General features: G+C 37.5%; 2 protein-coding genes across 12 annotated transcripts in view; one reads left to right on the forward strand and one right to left on the reverse strand.

Annotated features, from left to right (window-relative positions):
• Positions 1 to 18258, reverse strand: part of LOC124308606 (uncharacterized) — a 157035-nt gene that overhangs the window by 20881 nt on the left and 117896 nt on the right. For 9 of the 11 annotated variants that reach the window (XR_006909044.1, XR_006909043.1, XR_006909036.1 and 6 more), the window contains 2 exons: positions 14230 to 14571; positions 12272 to 12388 (listed from right to left, as the gene is read on the reverse strand). Coding sequence is in view for 1 of the 11 variants with exons in the window: in XM_046771446.1 (XP_046627402.1) it covers positions 12272 to 12388; positions 14230 to 14465 (353 nt within the window). In the remaining 10 variants the exon portion in view is untranslated. Of the gene's footprint in view, positions 1 to 12271; positions 12389 to 14229; positions 14572 to 18258 lie in introns of those variants that run through there. The other 2 variants (XM_046771446.1, XR_006909042.1) reach the window with 2 other exon arrangements.
• Positions 14500 to 18258, forward strand: part of LOC124308604 (B-cell receptor CD22) — a 115889-nt gene continuing 112130 nt past the window's right edge. Inside the window, exon 1 of the mRNA XM_046771444.1 lies at positions 14500 to 16443. Coding sequence (XP_046627400.1) covers positions 16350 to 16443 — 94 coding nt within the window. The 5' untranslated portion in view covers positions 14500 to 16349. The remainder of the gene's footprint in view (positions 16444 to 18258) is intronic.

Here is an 18258-nt window from a genome sequence, read left to right on the forward strand (position 1 = left end):
CACACGCGAACAATCGTGGCCTGGAAAATCCCCAGGAGATCATCAAGCTGCACTTCCATTATTCGGCTAACAGCAGTATATGGACTCTGATATCTGTTTCGAGTTTTTGCAATGCACTTTGCTTTAGAGTACCGGGCAAAGTTTTTCTTTTTTTTACCGTTGATTAACAGGATTTATGTTCGAGGTCTAAAATAAAAATTGGCGATTTTTATTTCACGTTTTGATTTTCACGAGAAATCCGATGAAAAATGCGGCAATTACAAAGCTTCGGTTTAAAATAAATTTTGGTGGTTAAAGAAATCAGAAAACTTTGAGCTTATCGAAATAAGTGAGCACTTTTTTTAACATAGTTTTTATTGATCGCCTGATACAAATTGTCAAGGGTTCAATTTTCAACTTCAAAGAATAAATTGCGATTCTTTTGCGATTTAGAATGCGTAACTGTATATTTCAAGAATCGGAGGAGCGCATTCTTGAACCTCGTATACTTCGAAATAAAATTTAAAAAAAAGTCGAGAGATCGAAAAAAGTAAACATATCACTATTCGGATGAGATTAATTTCGATAATACGCATGAAAATTGGAAAAAAACGAAAAATTACATCTCACTGTTTTACTAAAAATTTACATCTTTTTGATCTCTCCGGCTTTGAATTTTGATCGTTCAGATTTTTACAAAACTTTCGCAAGCTGTACTTTTCCCCCAGTACCTATGTACAACCGAGTCTTTTAAGCGAACGAATTCGCTCCTTGCGATATAAATATAAATGTCTAAAAAAGAATGAGAAAAACAAACCAAAAAAAAAATAAAAAAATAAAACACAGTAAAGTAGAGCGGAGGAAAAGAAACATCTCAGGAGCAAAACGAGAGAGTGAAGTGAGTAGAATTCTAAAGAAAGAATCGCTTGTAAGGGAGTAAAAATTTGACGGGTATTATGACCCGTTTGAAGTTACACGCAGCTTGCGCCAAGCGGGCGTTGCACACGTGGTTTTTGGCGTAGGCATGTTATATACAGTATACACAAAACTGCGAGCTCCCATTTCACATCCGTTGCTGAATTCCGATTATATTTTTACTCGACTTTCAGCTCCTGATACATACGCATGCCTGTATAAATACCGTATAAATCCGTAATGATTCGAATTGGTCACGCGTAGCGACGAAACCGGATGCTTCGATTTCTAAAGACGTAAAATTGAACTGAGAAACGAAGGAATGAAAAAACGAACTAACGAATGAATTAATAAATTAATCAATGGATTGAAGGGCGAATGAATGAATAAACAAACATCATAATAAAAGTCACTGGTAATGAAAAAGGAAGAATAAAGAGAAAATTGTACATTCGAGTGTTGTCGACACTTTTCATGCATCACCGCTGATTCAGCGATCACTTCAAACTGTACGCACTTGATTCGATTGCTTCATCGTCAGGTCTCGATATTACTGATTACTTTTTTCTGTTTTTCTTTTTTGTGAGAGAGAAAAATTAATGGGGATCATTTCTCCATCTTTTCAATTCCTTTCAGCGCAACGGCTTTGATAAGTGATTAAATAAATATAACCCGCAGGAAGGCGAAATTCACGTACCTACCGCTCGATTCTTCGCGATATTTTCCAGCTTCCTGATTCTCGGGGAAATTTTTCTCTCCTAATACCCCGGAATTGTTATACCGCTGAATATGTACATTCTAAGGAGTGTAGGTGAGTCGACGTGAGTTGAGTCGACTTATTATCCCACCGAGAACAACAGCGGAGATTGAAATTATTCCGAGTTTTCCTGACAGATCTCGTCTACCGCGTTCAAGAAAGAAGAACAAAATACAAGTTTGCAATTTTTCACTCGGCGTTTCTCATTCCAACGTTCAAAACTTGATCCAGTTTTGTCTAGTTTAGCTAGAAGCGATTCAGGGTCATGTTTAAACTAGCAAAAGTACACCAGGAAGAAAATTGCATTACTTATTGCGAAGATGTTGCGAATGTTTTATAATTTTGTGGTATTGAAATTGAAAATTGAATAGTTATGAAAGAAAACGTCAATATTATGTTGGCCCCTGTTTTTTATTAAATCTCCTTCAATACAAAAATCATTTGTCAAAAGGTGTGTAACGTTAAAATTGTAAATGTCAATTGTCTTTCTATCGTTAAAACTGTTTATCCGATCTCTCTTTGTTTATTTTTTTAATAGTTTTCCGTCGATTTTTACATGGTTCGTTAAATTTTTGAGTTTTTAGCGTTTTAAATTGTTTTCCTGACAATAATTTAACTTTTGGGGACAATAAGTGAAGATCTAAGATCCCGTCGACTATATTCGCAACGTTCGTTGAAAGCTTAGATCCAGGGTGTTTAATTTTCGTAAATAATTCAAAATAATTTCACGACTTACTTCGCCTTAATTTGCCCATTATGCAAAAAAATCTTCGTCAAAATATTTTATAAGTAAAAATTTTTATAATTACAGTCAAAATTTAATTTAACAAAAAAAAAAAAGAAGAGACTTATTAGAAACGAATCGCATATATTTGAATCGTTACCATATTTTAATTCATAGATAATAATCGTGGAACTTATTTTCAATCACATCGTAATTTCGAACATTGGTCGATGTTTGTGATTATCTTGTATATTGGAAAATAGATGAATTAAATTAGTCCAATGAAAAAGAGACCGTAAATTATTCAGCACGTGAAAATTCGTGACTGAAAAATTGAGACTCGTAATTGGCAAGACAGTCTGGTTTATTTTTCAAGAAAAAAAACATTTCCCCCTTAGGTATAAAGGTAATTCCGCGAGTTCGAATCCAGGGTTGGAAACGCCCTGCGACAGTGGCTGTAGAGGAGGGCGTTCGCGATGCCTCGAGGAATAAATTATACAATTTGAATCTTAGCGGTGAGAAGAAACAGAAGAATTCCGTTCGTCTCGACTTACTCGAGGCTATGACGTACATAACAGCGCAGGCGTTTCAAATTTGAATTTATCGCTTTAAACCTGAGCTATATATATATATATATATATATATATGTATATTCGAGAGGAAGGTGGGACGAGAATTAAGGAACACGTAAAGCGTCCTCGGACAAAGATGGAAGAAGGAAGAAGAGACACCGACTTTTAACGCTCTCTATGGCAGGCGCGTCTATTTCTAATGCAGGGATAATTCACAAGGAGTCTTTGTTTGACAAGCTAATCCCCGAGGGCGTTCCGTGACACGTGAAGGAATTCTGGAACGCCTGAAAACGAAACGACCAAGACAACGACCCTTCGCTTATCCCATGGGACGATCGCTCGGTTTCCAACGGATACAAACTAGAAAGAACTTGAAGAGATTCTGAAAGCCGTAAGTATTCAGTCACAACATTGCCACGTGTGCACAACCAGATCCTGAAGAAGACAGGAAACGCACCGAAAAAAAAATTCATTTGTTACAGTAACTAGAAAAATTGAGTAAAGGTTGGAATTAGGAAAAACGAGGTACGCGTAAACACTTTGCGCTATCGTCGATCCTTTTTTGGTTATTGCAACGCAAAATCAGTTTCTAAGGAACTGTATTTTTCGATCATGTTAAAAAATGAAAATTGTTAAGGACTGAGCGTTAACCGGAACTAAAAATTTCTCTCAGTCCACCGTCGTGGGGATATCCTTCGGCAATAATTCTTGGCACAGATCACTTTCGTGGAGGAAAAGCTTTTGCCTGATCCGTTTCAATGATCGGAATTAGTCGATCTCGAAATCCGAGATAATCATGGTTCCATGGCAAAGTCAATTAGACACGGGATCAGGATATCGATATTCTTGCTGAAAGCCTTACTCTCTAATCAGCTATAATATCTGTCTCTGGAAAAATTTATTTTTCATCAACTTAACAACAAAGGTAATCATTCCTCTATCGGGGTTATGTTCTCACTGCACGTGTGATTGATTAGCCTAAGACAATTTACTCAGTACTTTACGATTAATTATTCTGTTTGATTACTATGTTCTCAATTATTCTTACGTAAGACGTAAAAAAATGTCAATATCATTATTATGGATCACTGTGGAAAACAAAATCAAAAATTGGTTCCTTATCTCATTCTTTTTTTCTTTTTTTCTTGGCAGTGTAAATAAATGTATGTATATATATATATATATATATATCTTTCCGATGAGGTGCCTAACTCGGGTCAGAGCGTTAACGAAAAAAATTACATGACGTATTTCATTGTCGTACAATTCCAATATCCGTTACTCTACTTTCTTCAACTATTTCCGAATTACTAACGATGGGATTTCGAAATTTTGGAACGTCAGTAACCACAAAAATCTGAACATAACATGGTTCCCCAATGTCCTCAAAATTCAAATCAAATTCTTGTATCGCAGTATGATGAAAAAATTAGATGCAAGATCAAACCGTCAAACAAATTTTCACATTCATAATAATTTACGTACGATTCGAGCTTGAATCAATTTAAATTGGGACAATTTTCGTTTCTCAATATAAACAAGACATTCCGAGTATTTCGCATAATTGATTCCACGTAAAATTAAACCGTCACATTCTATACCGTAGAATTAACTTCTCGGTAAATTTCGCTGTTCAGAATAAGAAAATACACGTTCAAGTTGGTATAAGGTGTATAATATTAAGGCACCGTAACCATTAAGACCATTTAATTTATGAAAGGGTATAAAAACGGACTAGGCTGTGTGTGAAGGAGAGAGAAAGAGAGAAAGCGAGATATGTATGAGTATAACATACGCATATATAATAAGTAAGTATAATTTGTGACCCAGTGCAAAAGCACTCGTCGAGTTTTGAGCCGATAAAGATGACTAGCAGGAGCACCTGTTGGAAGAACTCATTCCAGATGGTGGGAATAATAATTAGTAGGTTATATCAGCGCGCTGATGAATATTTCAAAACCTAATTCAAAAGGCATATATACAAGGTGTGTACCTAGATCTATGTATACATATATATATATAGATCGCACCCCGCAAACCCATTGAATTAATTACCCCGTTCGCAATGTCCCGAGTGGTTTGCGAACCAATTATAGTCCAGCAACGCTTGTCTGTTCGTATATACGTAGAGCCCTCGACTATAGTCGCATAGATTCGCATAGTCTTGTTTTGAAAAATTTGCTCAAATGTATCGAAAACTAAGGATTATATTGAGATATATTAATATTTATTTTATGAAGGAGGATATTGGATGAGCATCTTAGTTTTTGGGTCCGTAGCATCTACTGTGTCCAATGAAACCCATCTTTTGTTTTTCAAATTGAACCGCCTATTTTTGATTGGATTTCCTTATATTTCGGTGAAAGGTGAGTAAGTTTTACTCCTAGTCATTTTTTTGGTTTTCGTCTCCGAACAGGCCCAAAACGTTATTCGAAGTTTTCTCGCGAAAAGAGTGGCGGTCCGTCATTCCTTGCGAAGAATTTAAAAATGAGAACGAGTTCTACGATGAACAGAATTGTTCAACATTGAAAAGCATTTAGGCGCTTGTTTGCATTGTTACTAGAAAAAAAAAACGCAATAATAAATAGAAGATTCTCTTTGAAAAATAAAACTTGGGCCTCATTGGATCCAGCAGAGGCCCCGGATTTAAGAACTGGGATATTTATCTCATGTCCTTTTTCATATACAACAATTTTTGTTGAAAACATTTTTCATCTGAACGTTTAGTTTTCGATATATTTGTAAAAAATTTGTTTCAAATGGGACACCCCGTATGTGTTCCATATTCGCGTTTTCATTGAAACTGATTTTAACATTCCATACAATTGTAATGCTGATTCAACACCCTTGAAAAAATGTCCATTTGTTATTACGGTGAAAGTCTAAACACTTTGATCGCGAAAGGAAGAATCAGATTGAATCTCTGGAATTGTGAATGGGCAACGAACCATTGACCATCAGGTTTCTGCTTTTGTAAAACGGGGATGTAAAGGAGGAATTTATGAGTTTGGTGACACACCCTATACATAAATACATATATATATATATATATATATAAATAAGTGTATATCAGAATCGTTTCTTTTACATTGTTCTGAACGACTGCCCATGGAAATCACAAGGCATTCACAGCATCGCTGCGGCAGTTATGGGGGCCCATGACAATAGCCATTGGCACTTGTCACAACGTTTCTATACCTAACATCGACCAGCAGTTACGTCTAGCGAACCGTATGGTCAAAGTTTCAAAATTTTCTCCACTCACCGCGGTCTTTATTTGACTGAATATTTTTTGACGTATCTACGGTAGTTTGAGTAGTGACATTTTTTTTACACCAACATTCAAAGATCCATTATAACTTCAGGAGTGATACCGAATAATTTCATCTTTCGCATCAATTTTAATCAATGAAATCCTCTTCGTCACGTTTATACTAAAATGTATAAATAAATCGAGTCTGAATGTCGGTCCGGTGTTGAAAATGAATTGCGATCAATCCGGCGCCGATAAAAAGTTGATTCAACGGCTCGTTTGGGGGTTGAAACAAATTGCAGAGGTGCTCAAGACGAGGACGATGATCGACCGCGTAAAGCGAAGAAGCCATTCCGCCATGAATCATAAATATTTCTAAATTTTTTTGCCCCCCCCCCCCCCCCCCCCCCCGCGCATTATCATCGTGGAGGTCGAATAAATTGGAATAAAATTCTCGTTTGTAGTAAAATTTATTGCTTTAATGACGGTTCGATCACCAACTGTATGGGGCTTTACTCTGTCTGGTTATAGGGTTATACGTAAATAGCAAGGTATAATAGAGGGAGTAGGGGGGAGAGGGGGAGATGGAGGTTTAGAATTGTCGCACTAGTTATTCAATTATGTAAATGTCCACGAATTCGGATATTATACTGGGAGGTTCTAATTAGTGATTCATTGCTACTGGAATTAAGCAAATTGATTCTGTAACGAGAAGCGGAGTGTCACCAGTTCCATTATGCCGTGACGCGTCGTCGAGCTCTGTACAGTCAGAGGTAGTAAGAAAAACGACAAAGGGAATTGAGACGAGAGGGAATTGAAGAAAAGCAAACGAGAGCGAAAATACCTTTGTCAAATTTTCACCACTGAATAATTTATGGGTGAAAAAAAAATTATTCGAAATCTGTTTTCATCGGGCATTTTCCACAGTGATAAATAGTCCGGTAAAAATTGATGTGAAGTGAACATTTCTTGAACATTGTTATATTTTTGTATCTCGGGGTTTTCGTTCCTCGTTCAGTCAACAAATTGAGTAAAAAGAAATTATTTTACCAAAATTCCCCTGATACCGTCGTTGAGTAGAATTTCTTTTTTAATAACTTGTTAATTTGACTCGGTTTTCGACATACAAGAACATACTTCGATGCAAAATTTTCCGGTCTACACGATGGTCAAGTCATTTTTCATCCATCGATAGCGGTTTTTGAGGAAAACGCAAAAAACTTAAAATTTTTCTGTTTTCTCAAACCGCCGGATATGCAGCTCAAAATTGACTTCAGATTTGAGTTCCTGAGGGTCGGAAAACCGCTCTACACAAAAATGCAGCCATCACTCGAATATTTTCAATCCAGACCAATTCTGACTGGACTATAAATCGAATGAAAAAATAATCACAGAGACCTGGAAATTATCAACCTGCACTGAGAAAAATGTAATTTGTTACAGTAACTAGAAAAATTCAGTAAAACATGTATCGTTGAAAAAACTGTTTGATTATTGTTGGAATTACGAAAAACGAGGTACGCGTAAACATTTTACGCTATCGTCGATCCTTTTTTGGTAATTGCAACGCAAAATCAGTTTCCGAGGTTTACTCTACTTTTTTAGTTAAACAAGGCTTTAACGTCAATTTATTCTAGCGCGAGCGTTAAATTTTCGCAACGGTTGCAAGAAAATCTAGTAACAACGATCGTAATGGGAAAGAATAGTAACGGATATTAGACTTTCCGATTACAGCTAGAAAACTAATTTTCATTTTCTACCCAGAACTAAATTTTCCTATTGTGGTAAAAAATGAAAATAATCAAGGACCGAGCGTTAATCGAAACTAAAAATTTCTCCCAGTATGTACAGAGCATTTCGAGAATTTCATGTGATTTATTTCACGTACCTAAGACTCGATTTCTATTCTCTTACACGAATATCAGACGACTAATTCAATCGTTGCTATCGGTGTGCAATCTTCGGAAGTGGAAAAAGACCCCCCTAAATCAATGAGTCAGACGATTCGCTTCGCCGTAGCGACTCGAGTCGGTGACGCGGTATTATTTTTATGGGGTATTCGCGTGGGCCCATGATTCACAACGTATTTCACCGTATATACATACATACATATGTGTATATACATATACAGTCACACCCGCAGACGGAGAAACGTAGCCTCACCCTGTGTTCCGTCGCGTCGGAACAAACGAATTACCTCGCTGCACATCCCATGTCAAAACCCATACGGAGAATTACACATAGACACACTCATCCATGCTCCCCCACGTTTCATGTCCGTCTTCCTTTTCCCCTTCGTTATAATATACCTACATGGGCTCTTTTTTGTTCGACGACGACGACGTGGGATATTCATTGCCGCAAGAAACTGGAAAGAAATATTTGAGAAACCGCAGCTGAACGAACTTTGGGGAAGAAAAATTATTTACAATTTTTAACATATGATATGGAAAAAACTTCTGGAACGAATTATTCTTTTCGAGAAATAGACGGGATGTTTGCCAAGGGGTTAGACACTCGGAATAAAGTAACACGGTGAGTCCAGACTACGGATACTGCGTACAAATTTTTTGTAATTGCAAAATATTTCCTCTTTCAACCCTAGTCCCTGATACTGGGTCCAGTTGACCCCGGAACCAACCTTAACGCATAATTTCAAAATCAGCATGCTGCAACTTGGGTTGCTCGTGCAAATAAAATGAAGAACGATTGAAAAAAACTTCGGGGTCTCAGAAGTCGAGAAAATTTCAAATCCGGTCAAAAACTGTGTACAGGGGTTTTATGTGAAAAGTAAAAATAACAGCTAAAGCCACTCCTGATTTTCCTATTCAATTCCAATCACTCTCTCGGCCATAATTTTCGTACAATAGCGAAAGCAGTTTACAGGTTTACCAAAGTAAATCCCAAAGCTCATTGTCAGTTTTTGAATCGGATGTATTCAAACTTCCCCGAGTTTGGCGAGGGCGAATGTCGGGGCGATAAATCCGGAGGCCAGGTGATCTGTTTCAGGTAGAAATACATAGCTGGTAGCATCGAACACGTGATGCATCCATCCTGGGCAGACGGGCAATCGTCCATCGTACGAATAGCGGCTCCATCGGCTGCCCGTCAGGGCGTAAATGCAGCTGCAGCAGGGGTTGCTGGATGTGCATGGTGTTGGGGAGGGTGGGAGGGTGCGGCATTAATTTGGTCTCGGACGTGTCAGTTTTGATTGCAAATAGCGACAAGATATCCGAATTCACGATGAGTTGCGGAATTCTCGACGGGGCCGGGTTCAAGTTCCGAATTTCAAAAGTTCCGAAAGCGCCCGATTCCGAATTATTCGGTGGAGAAACTTGAAGTGCAGAAATCAAACCTTGGAGAAACAACAAAGTTTCCAATGGTCGGAAACCCGATGGCTCAAAATTCCGAAATTCAACTTGCGTAGAGCAATGTTACAATGAGAGAAATTTTTAGTTCCGGTTACCGCTCGGTCGACATAATAAAGTTTCGATGGTGTAAAATTCCGAAAGTTAAAATATATTTCTGCGACGTAGCTTACTCAACGAGTGGGTGAAAAAAATCAGAAAAACCAGGATTCCGAACGCAAAAATATTGAAAATCCGATGCAAAGAAATATCAAGGTGGTGAAATTTCACCAACCCAGAAATGCACAAAACTGAAAATCTTCGAAAATTCGGAATTTCGATGTTACAGATTTTCAAATTTTCTCATTTTCGCACTTTCGTAACTTTGACTCGTCGAGTTTCGGACCATTCGAAACTTTGATGTTTCGCCACTAAACGATCGGGAATTAGGCGCTTTCGGGAGTTTTCAAAATTGAAATATCAACCCCGCCTCTCTCCGACGTGGGTAAATAATCGAACGGATATTCCATCTGTCAGGAAAATACAACCAGATCGATGTCTCTCCTTTCATACACGCGACGCCATTCCCGTGCTGACATAAATAACAGAATTATGAGATATGTAATTGATACGAATTGGGGTAAGGGAATTTATGGCGGCCTTAGGGAGCTCTTCATATTTCTTAGTTTATCGTTAAATATTGCCCGCCATGCGGGCTCTTCTCACAATCGGAATAATTTCACCCTTACACGAGAAGACGAGGGATTACATCGAGGGAATATCACGTTTCTTCACAGAATCGCGCGAACTTTTCGGAATGAAAATTATGCAGAGATTCGAGTGAGTGGCGATTTTAGAAGTCAAATCTTGATGAAGTTTGGATCAAAATAATTGCTTTTATGACGTTTTTTTTTTCACGGTAACTGAATGAGAATATATTAAAACCACTTTTTCAATGTATCTCTTCCTCAAATACGTTATTAAAATAAAATCAAAATTTTTACAGTGTATTTGATCACACGTATATATGTATACGATATCAAAGAATAAGATTTGAATCGCTATTTTACTCATTATTATTATCATGATAATACGATCGTTAATTAAATTGGCACCGAGATTGGATTGGAAGAGTTAATATTTCTTCTAGGATTACAATTTCATATTGATCGATGTAATATCCTTCATAAACTTGGTTCTATTTTTTGTTCGAGTGTCTTAACCCGTGTCAGCGAAAACTTCAAGTTAATTAATATTCCATTTGGAAAGCTCCGGGTTTAATCAACTCTGAAACTCGGGTTAATCTGAATTGATGATTTTGCAAAATTCTCATTAGGAAAGCGAATCAATAATCGGTCCAAATCCAAGTGGCGCAGGTTTCTTTGTTACCTAGATTCGCTTTTATCTAATATCCGGTAAGGAAGATCGATTTGTAAAAGCTTTTACAAATAGATCTTTCTTGAATGCAAAACTAGATTCGGAAGGTTCGGATTCTCCAGAATTATGCTTTCAACTTTCATTCTTGTGCCAATTTTTTTTTTTTTTGTTTTTCTATCCGCAAATTTCTCTGTTTCAGAAATCTCAGTATGTTTTCTTACCAGTCCTTTGGAAATATTTGATTTATTTATACGAAGTTTCAACACCCGTTTTGACTCGCAAGCTTTTTGATTTTATTTGCTTTTATATCAAGTTGCTCAATTTCCGGTAGAAGAAACAGTAAATCGCGTATTCACTGGTAAAATATGATCAAATTTCATCAACACGTGTCCAGAAGCCTGACAACGGATCAGCATGCCAAAATTCCGCAAGAATCTCAAGACTTCGGTCGGCTATTCTCGAATCGAAAGTCGTAGGAGTATTTCAATTATAGTGGCATAAATTCGCTGAACGTACGTCTAAACTTTTACCAGATCAGCTGATCAATAAATCAGACTGTAGGCCGGAATACCGCAAGTGATTTCACAAGAAATTTTTATCACGAAACCGGAAGCAGATACATCGGCAATAAAAACTTTATTGAGAAACATCAAGAGTCATTACTTTTTTAATTAAATGAAAGGGTGAAAATTTTTATTCATGTTATTTCGTCGTTGATTAAATAATACAAATGCTTTAGAAGGTTTATGAACTTTTCACTTTAAATTCGATCAAATAAGTGAGTGGGAAATTTTTGAAATATAGAATCATTTCATACCTGACTTTACAAAATTTACCAACTTTACAAAAATAGTGTAGAAACATAGAGAAAACTTTGAAAAAATGCAACTCTGGTATAATTTTACTGAAAACATATATTTCTTCAGTTCATATTCGAGACGCAATTTCATATAAATTTGTCTAATCAGACAGAAAAATTTCTTCCCGAGTATAAATAATCGCAAGCAAAATGTTCGTTTCCGCGATGAAGTAAAACTGGGCGAAAATGGTTTGGCAATTGATTTTTCGCGCGACTGGATGCAGCGGTGGTAATTCTAGCATTATTGAACCATCGTGAAAGTTTGGATGACGGTGATTCCGCAGTGCAAACACACAGAGAGAGACGCGGAGGTCTGCGCGATATTCGCAACCCGTTTGACTGCAACGCGTCGAACCCGAGAGAGAATTCTGACGCTGCATCGTGCATTTATTTGGTATACTGAGAAACGCGGGCGCGAAATTCACCGAGACGCGAGGTGCGGAAGGAGAACTGTTCTCCTGTATCGTTATAAGGCGAGTTATACCTACCCTCCACACACAGCTTGGCTCTGGAAATAGCTGCAGTCCAAGACCGGCAACCGTGTGAGTATTAAACACGAATTCACCGTCTCTATAACTCGGTTCCCGCGAGCAGTTGGCAGATTACTGAAAAACACCGTGCCAAGTCGGCAATTACACCCGAACACGCGTGAAAATCAAGAATAATCGCACCTCTCCGTAGATACAATATCGCATGCATTCACAATCAATTTCATGTTACTTCATACGACTGTTAAAATATGGAAAAATCTCATTTGATGATAAATTTTTCGGTTTTACATCCACCGTATTGCATCCGCCATCTTGGATTCAGAAATTGTCAATTTCTGACATTAGATTCGTGATCAGCGACTCCAAAAACCCCCCGGGTGATAAGTTTCGGCCGGAATCATCGAACTTTGATAGTTTTTTTGATTCTAGACTCACCACGTTGGATCCGCGATCTTGGATTTAGAAATTGTCAAATACTGACTTCAGATTCGTGATCGGAAACCCCAAAAATCCCCGAATACATTCCCCGGTTTTCACAATTTTACATCCACCATATTGTATTTTAATAAATTTTGAGTAAAAACCTCTGAATAAAAAAATTTAGGCCAAAATATTAAACTGAAAAATGTGTGATTGAAAGGGTCAAGTGATTTCTGACAATCATGACGATTGTACGAATTTGTTGCTAGCAATATTGTTCAATGTGACAGAAAAAAATTAAAAGCAAAAAAATGAACAGCTATCAAGACTACACTGGAGTTATTTGACCGAGTAGTGACAGAGTGTAATTCGATTCATGTTACATTATTTAATAATATTTGAACTCTGATTTTGCTCAGAAGCATTAGCGATACCTTGTAAGTCATGATCATCGTACATATACTGCTTAATGTTGCATCAATTCGAAGGCAGTTGCGAAACAGTTAACAGCTGGGTCGAAAAAACTGGACAAAATAACCTACTGCCTTCTAGATTTGTTATAGTGATGGTTCCGTAAACAAACATAGCCGGTTACTTCCCATTAACATTCGTTTAATTTTATGACAGAACGATGACATATCGGTTGAGTGATTTGGCGAAGGAATATCGATAAAGCCAATTTGTATCGATTCGTACGCGAAAATGGTTTTGTAAACAGAAAACAGCGATTAGGTTATGTCCAGAAATAAGATACAAGACGTATCATGTCTTACATTCGTACGTGAATAGATCATCACATGAAAACGTGGATAATACTAAGTTGAGGCACGCGAAACACAGTCGGATGATCATAAATCGTAAAAAGGGGAAGAAATTGTTCCTGGACAAAATTATCCACAGCCTTACGGATAACATTTCAGTGATCAGTCATGGATTATATTCGACATTCACAGACTCGGAACTCATCAGAAAACTGACAACACGGATGAAAAAATATAAAATTCAGCAATAAATCGATGTTGATTTAATCATAGAGAATAAATAGTTCCTGAACAAAATTATCCACAGCCTTACGGATAACATTTCAGTGATCAGCCATGGATTATATTCGACATTCACAGACTCGGAACTCATCAGAAAACTGACAACACGGATGAAAAAATATAAAATTCAGCAATAAATCGATGTTGATTTAATCATAGAGAATAAATAGATCCTGGACAAAATTATCCACAGCCTTGCGGATAACATTTCAGTGATCAGCCATGGATTATATTCGACATTCACAGACTCGGAACTCATCAGAAAACTGACAACACGGATGAAAAAATATAAAATTCAGCAATAAATCGATGTTGATTTAATCATAGAGAATAAATAGATCCTGGACAAAATTATCCACAGCCTTGCGGATAACATTTCAGTGATCAGCCATGGATTATATTCGATAATTTGTAGAGTCGAAACTCACGAGATATCCGTATAAAATTGAATAAAAAACATAAAATTGAGCATTAAATCGATACGTGACTTACCCATACGATCGAATTTGACTCTGGATGCAGGTCTTCCGAGATTTCGGTGCCCCTCGACGTATCGGCGGGATGACGCATTGAGGAAGGCAGAGAGGCCTGCAGGCCGGACACGCGTGTATTTCTGTATTATAATTTTGAGTATTGGTGGTCGTGGCACGTGCGTGAGGAAATGGGTGCGTGTCAGGAGGTTTGTGTTGGATGCACGAGGGACTCTTACGAGTGGGGACTGCACACATGTCTTCAGTTTTAGTTTTAGTGTAGCGGCAGTCGCTGCCAGCGCGACCGACAACCCCGTGACAGCGACATTCCTTGACGGTTCTTTAATCGCGGTTTGTCTCTTACCTAAAAATTCAAGCAAAATTTCAATTACGATTTCGGTTATCGCCTTAACGGAATAATTAATGAAAGTTGATGCGGTTTATCGAAAGATCGGTCGATTGATTCGCGACTCGAATGTGTCCGAACTTCGGTGATAGAAAAAGTATCCTAAAATGAAATGAGAAGAAAAATGAGGATGAGAATTTTGAAAATATTGTAATACGTACACCTTTTTTTGCTCGATACGATTTGGTGATGTGAAATACGAAATAAATATTGGATTAAAAAATGTAGATACATTATTGTGCTGTCTGTGTTTTCGGAAAAAGAGAAAAAAAAAAAATACCAATCGGTCGATAAACTTTCTATTCATAACTATAAAAAACATGAATAACGAAGGTGACAAATTTTGTTTTTGATTCAAGAATCTGTTACCGAAATTTAGTGCGCGGTTATACAATATGTGACGTTCAAATTGTATATTTAAAGAGAGAGGGAGAGAGAGAAAGAGAGAGTAAAAAAAAAAAAAAAAGAACAAGTTGCATCGTCGATTCGAGAAGAAATTGATAAAAATTCGTAAGTGAATAAAAGGAAATTTAACAAATTAACCAAACATAATAAATTTACAATCGAGGGACGAAGCCGGCTGCCGCCAATTTCGAACACATCGCCATACCGACTGCACGAGGATCTGTCTTAGTTTATAAAACATCCTGCAAGTGTGCGGTAACGAAAACAAGGAGACGCGTAATAAAAGTTTTTAACAAAAATTGAAAGAAAAAAAAAAATAAAATAAAATCGAAACGAAAAGAAAAAAAAATTCAGCCGCAATAAAAAGGGACAAAAAAGAGGCGGCACGTTTGTTAATCAAAAGATTTCTTGCTGTACCGCGAAGCCGCCAGTGACGTTGGGTGTTCCGGGGTGTAATAATGAACATGTGTCGTTCATAGAAAGATAGATAAAGAGAAAGAAAGAGTGAGGGAGGAAGGCTCACGTCGAGCGAGTGAAAAAAAGTGTTCAGTGGTAGATTCCAAAGCTGAAAAGGGGTTCGAAATAAGAAGAAAAACGAGAGAGACGACTAAAACTCGGCCCGGAATGAGCGAGTCGCTTCGAGTTTTGGTCCCTGAGCTTTTTGCTGCCAGTTTACAATTCTCGAAGGTCCAGGTGATACACACGCGCAGTTTTAACAACCGGAAATCAGCTGTCAGTCGGAGAGGAAGGAGCAAAGAGACGCGAGGAAATTGAAAGCGAAAAATTTAACGGGATTCGACTGAGAAAAAAAAAAAACAATTGACACGTTTTCGGTTGTGAAACTTGTAGACAACCGAAGCAGCTTATCAGAGACACTCCGAAATCGAAATTTATGAAAAACAGTTCGAAATGAAAGCTGAACGATAATGATAACCGAAAGATCAGATTCGCTTTGGAATAATTCGTAAACGTAGAAAAAAAAAACTCGTTTCTTTTTTTCTTCATTCTTATTTTGCTGTCCGGAATTAACGATATTACCAAGTAAACGTTGCAGTATTCATCAGTATTTTCATTCGCGAAACAGTTTTAAGGATATAATAGTGATAATAATAATTGTATAAATAGTAATTCATGACCAAAAAAACTACTACACAGTTCACACGTATAAATAAAAAAATAACTTTCAAATATTTACGTTTACTTATCTGACAGCCCTCGTTAAGGGTCGATAACTTTAACCAATTCCAATTCAACCATACCTACCTAATACGATTTAACGATTACAAGCCAGTTGGAACGACTCAAGTGCTTAAATAATACCTGCTGTTAAAATGTGTGGCTGTGCAGTGACGCTGATATTCGCGATTATCATTCTTAACGGAAACTACCTCGGGGCTGACGACTCCATAGAATTTCAAAATAAATGTAAGTCTTTCTTTTCTTATTTACTCAAATCATCACTTCGGCAATTCGTAATTTGCAACTGATGAGGATAATTGAAAAAGGCTGTCAATGCCATTTATTTTAATTTTTGTTTTTTTTTTTTATTAAAAAACTTCTTCGAGGCTTACACTCGTAGCCAATTTTCAAAAAATTTTACTTACAGAGTCTTTTTTTAATTCTCCGACCGTGCGACGACGTGGCAGCGAATGAAAGGCACGATAACGCCATTATTTCACCAATGACGAATTCACTTCCGTTTCAACAATAGGCTCTAGAGTGGGAAGAAGACGCGCGATTTGCATGAGAAACTGCAAGTGCAAGAATCGTCCAAGCACACACGCCAAAGAGATGCTAATTTCTGCCCACGCTTGCCATGCGCCGCAGTTATGCGCGTACTGTATTATTTTACACCTGCGATGATACTTTATTCTTTTACACAAAACGATTAATTATACCAGCTTATTTTCAAACAGCTAGCCTCTCTGCCGCGTGTTTCTATTTTTTCAAAACTACTAACTTTTGCAAAACATTCGACGTGAAATTGGTCAAGAAATGTTCCGCATGAAAAATACAAGTTTTGAAGATGTTTTGAAAATTTTCAAACCGCTTAAACAATGTTTTTGTTAATCCAAAAAATTAAAAGGGCTATAAAATAAAATATGAAAATAATAGTAATAATAATCGGTCTATCGGGTGTCAGTCTTGAAATGTTTGGAAAAGAAAATACAGTATTTGAAATTTTTTTTAGAAGATTCCTCTTGAAATCGCTTTCAATATTTATAAATGACTAACTAACAGTAGAGTGAAAAATCTGCGAAAAATTCAGGCCACTGTTTCAAAGTTAGGACAATTACAGAAGAAAAACAAAATTTGACAAAATTCAAAATCGTGAGGGTCGGACGTTGGTTTTCGGTTTGCATATACATCGACGAAAATCGTATGAAGAGAAGCTATTTTAATCATCGACGATCAGGATACAGTCGAAGCTGCACCAGCTTGCCGAATATTGGCAAGTGAGATCGTCTATTACCGTGATTCAAGAGCGTATACCGGGACAATCTCTCGAAACTTGAGAATCAACCGCGCATGCGCCAAATAATTGAATCTCATTGGTCGGCGAAATCTCCCCGCAGCGATATTCTTGTCCGCGATGCAGGCGGGCCAACGTACGAAAAATATGTACGTTTGAATGTTCAAAGAGCATAAGCATTGAATTCCTACCGTTCTTTGAAGAATCAACTATCCGACCCGACAACAAACGCTTCCCGAACCTTTCCGAGTCACTGTCTCAATTATTTGAGATTCTAACCTCGAAAATTCGCATCAATTTCATCGCTGGCAGAAACAGTTTGACAGCTGAAAACTCGGGATGGCCAGCCTGCGCGAAGAGCCGATAAATCTCGCGCATGCGCTGTTGATTTTCAAGTTTCAAGAGATTCTCCCGTTGTACAGGGTTTGTGATCCGGCTCTCTAAACGTGGTTAAAACTTTCAACACACGCGGCTGGCAGTGGCTCGACGATTCTAGTCGTGAGGTGTATACCTACACCCGATCCAAACGGTAACTAACCGGGCTAGTAAACACGGATAGTGAATAGTCATTGGCTGGTGCAGTTCTCTCTGATTGTTAGAGGCGTAAACCGTAAGTCCGGAATTAACCGTCGGCATAGTTACGGAGTTACTCGATCTAATTGCAAGCGAAGAGGGATAAGTTAAGTCACGTGACTCGAAAAGTCCAACGCGAATTGCTAACGAGGTTGAAAACAAATTGATGATTGTAATTGTTTGATTAGTGTTTT

The sequence above is a fragment of the Neodiprion virginianus genome, chromosome 7 (assembly GCF_021901495.1).
Source record: "Neodiprion virginianus isolate iyNeoVirg1 chromosome 7, iyNeoVirg1.1, whole genome shotgun sequence".
NCBI lineage: Eukaryota > Metazoa > Arthropoda > Insecta > Hymenoptera > Diprionidae > Neodiprion > Neodiprion virginianus.